This window comes from Elephantulus edwardii, unplaced genomic scaffold (assembly GCF_000299155.1).
Source record: "Elephantulus edwardii isolate Elephantulus edwardi_28Jun2011 unplaced genomic scaffold, EleEdw1.0 scaffold00115, whole genome shotgun sequence".
NCBI classification, from domain to species: Eukaryota; Metazoa; Chordata; class Mammalia; order Macroscelidea; family Macroscelididae; genus Elephantulus; species Elephantulus edwardii.
This window is the reverse complement of record NW_006399865.1, coordinates 9,876,504-9,879,873: the sequence shown is the minus strand read 5'-3', so window position 1 is coordinate 9,879,873 and position 3,370 is coordinate 9,876,504. Positions and strand designations below refer to the sequence as shown.

The 3,370-nt window shown below is 39.3% G+C and overlaps 1 protein-coding gene across 1 annotated transcript in view; it reads right to left on the bottom strand.

The window, feature by feature from the left end:
• Positions 1 to 3,370, bottom strand: part of TXLNG (taxilin gamma) — a 49,385-nt gene that overhangs the window by 20,217 nt on the left and 25,798 nt on the right. Inside the window, exon 2 of the mRNA XM_006892431.1 lies at positions 1,447 to 1,747. Coding sequence (XP_006892493.1) covers positions 1,447 to 1,747 — 301 coding nt within the window. The remainder of the gene's footprint in view (positions 1 to 1,446; positions 1,748 to 3,370) is intronic.

Below are 3,370 nucleotides of genomic sequence, written 5' to 3'. Positions count from 1 at the left end.
AATGAATGGAAATCCAAAGTTTCTGTAAATTTTCATTGAAATGAATAATAAAAAAATTTTTTAAAGTATATAATGTTAAAAGAAATTAAAAAAAGAACACTTGCTGAAATTTAAAAAATTCCCCTTGATATCTAAGTTCAGACATGTGACAAAGGGCAGAGAATTTTTTTTAATGTTTGTTCAAAACTAAGAACAAATACAGAAATGATAATGTTTTAGTACTCTCTTCCCAAAATTAACAGTGTACATATAATTACTTAGAGCATGTATCTTTTCGCAAGATCTCTTTCAATAACTTACAGCTGATTTCTGATTGATATACCAAAAGACCTCAAAGGATGGTACTTGAAGGATCTGGGCAGGGGGTAGCAAGCGGCTGAGACAGGAGCAGATAATAGTGTATCAAAATCTGTGATCAAGTTCTTTTCAGATAGGAAATATGCGATCTCCCCTGTATGTTCAGCCTGTTGAACAGGACTTTGTAAACACGTCAGCTGCTTCGTGAAGTCACTGTATCCCCTTCCAGCTTTTTTCTTTAATTGGTGTAGTTTGGGTGTGGGTCGACATGAACCTGCTGCCTTTAGCATGCACTGATACCCAACCCTGACTGGACTAGTCCTGTGGCTCTGGGAGTTCCAAGGTGGTGCAGAGGCCAGAGCATATGAGTCCTGACTGGCCAGCACTTCTTTGGTCAGTGGAAAGCCAACCACTAACCCCCTTCCTTTATGAAACTGAGTAATCCTCAATAAACTCTGTATTTAGCGTAAGTGCGCTCCCACACACAGCCACCCCCAACCTATGAAAATGTCCATTTCTTAATCTGGAAGGGAAGTATCCTTTTTATTCTTAAAAATATTCACTCTTAAAAAAAATTCACTCTTATAAGAAAGATATTTCCTAAAATATGAACAGAATGGGTACAGAAGGCATACAAGTTAAACACTTTAAATCTTAGGTATAATAAATATAAAAAGAAAGGCTAAAATAAAAAGAGATTTCAGAGTTCATGGCCTTAGTGCTGAATCTCAAACTAACAGTAGAAGGAAGAAAGTGTATCATGAAAACAAGTTTTAATCTACTTTATAAACTAATGTACAATTGTGTTATTTGGTAAGTATTTTTTAAACAAATAAAAATAATTTTCATATAATTTTAGGTCAGACTACTTTAAAGGAACAAACAAGGTGAGTTAAGTACTACTTTTCTCAAAATGGCTCCTGGCTTTTTCCCCTAGAAAGCCAGTTATTCTCAGAACTGATGAAGAAGCTTTGTATTCTGCTGTTTTCACCTCCTGAACCTAACTGCACGCTGCCCACAGGTGGACTGAGCCGAACAATAGGAGTGTCACCTCAGAAACATGTCTCAAAACCGGTCACATCCTGCAGAAAATACCAGGAAGACACGTAGACGCGAGAACACATCTAATCACTAAGCGGAGGTTCTCACCCAAGGTCTTCTCCTTGCTTCGACTGCACTCTGAATCCTGCTGCCCGTCAGGAGGGTCGGTTCTCGCTTCTCGCCCAGGCGTCTCCTCTCGGGACTCCTTGGTGCGGTGCGCTGGGTTCATGATATTCCTGTTGTTTGTTATGTAGGAGCTGCCCTCATCTCCCAGTGAGTGTCTGTTAGTTGTGCCATCACAATTGGAGTCCTGATGTTGAAGAATATCATTAGCTGGAGAGTTGCGCAGCATTTCTGCTTTCACCCCTAACCCGCAAATCCCAGCTTCTTCCTTTGTGCTGATTACAAACTATAAGGAAGAGGAAAGAGAAAAAAGAGGAAGTAATGTAATCAATGTTTACAATCAATGGTATATCGCAGTTTGACAGGTTTTTTTTTCTTAGTGGTTTGCAAAATTGCAACAAACACAGTCATTTCTAGGTTTCACAGAGAGGTGACCTAACAGTAAAATACAAGGAAATGAAATTTAATGTACACCTACTCCTCATATATCAACCATCTCATTATCTGACATTTTCCATTTACAACAGTAAAAAAAAACTGCTATTTTGTTCACTAAGAAGAGACATACATCTAGCAGCAACACACACCGAGGAGGGAGGCAAGAGTAATGCTGACTGGAACTGTTAAGATTACGTGTCAGTTTGGCTGAGCGAGGCTTGGGCATGTTGTCAACCATCATCCAGGCCGAACCGACTCATTGCTGACCTTCCAGGGAGTTTGCAGAGGCTGGCTGTAAGTCACCCACCTTTCTCCCACAGAGCAGCAAGTGGATTCCGTTAGCCACCAGCTGCACTGTGGGATTGCCACACTTACCCCTCAGCCACCAGAGCGCCTAGGCAGTTATATAATGACCTAATTTGGCAGTCATTTGATATACAGTCACCCCGCATTTTGTGACTTGATAGGATAATCCTCCATTTTCTTCTTTCTTTAGAAATAAACTTTTTTAAAAAATTATTTTATTTGTGTGTGTGTGTGTGTGTGTGTGTGTGTGTACCGTCAAATCGGATCTGACTGGTACAGAAGATTGTCCCTCCTTTCCCAGCAGAGCATCTGGTGAATTCGAACAGTGCACCTCTGGGATTGCAGTGCAGCTTCTTGTCACTAGGCCACCAGAGCTCCCCTAGAAATAAACCTTTTTTTTAAAAAAAATTATTTTATTATTTTGTGTATGTATACCGTCAAATCAGATCTGACTGGCACAGGAGGAGATTGCCCCTCCTTCTCCAGCACAGCATCTGGTGGATTTGAACCACATATATCTGAGATTGTAGTGCAGCTTCTTGCCACTAGGCCACCAGAGCTCCCTTAATCCTTCATTTTCATATAGGGAGTTCTGGTGGACTACTGGTAAAAGCTGTGATGCAATCCCAAAGGCATGCAGTTTGAAACCATCAGCTGCTCCACAGGAGAAAGATGGGCAATTTACTGCCTCTGAAAACCCGCTGGAGGGTCAGTTAGGAGTTAACTGTGACTCTACAATACACAATAAAAACAGCAAAACCATTTTCATTTAATGTCATTTTTCACCTAAGGATCTTAACCATGTCAATACTGGAAAACAGGTGTAGTATCAAAAGTGGCAGTAAATATTGTAGTTAATATATTTTTTAACACACATGTACACACAAAAGTTACTGGGAAAGTACAGATGTATCATTTCAAATTACAACTAAAGAATTAAACTATCAAAAACAGGAGAGAGGGGAAAATTTTTTACAAAGAACAACAGGAGAGGACAGAGAGAGGAGGAGAGGTTAACGAAATCCTCATCTTGTAGAATTCAAAATTAGTAAAATGAAGTAAGCTTCTAGAAAGCTAATTTGCCACAACCACTTTGAAAAACTGTGACAGTAAACTTTCTAAGTCAGTGATTAAATTCTTAGGATTTTTTTATTAATATTTTTTT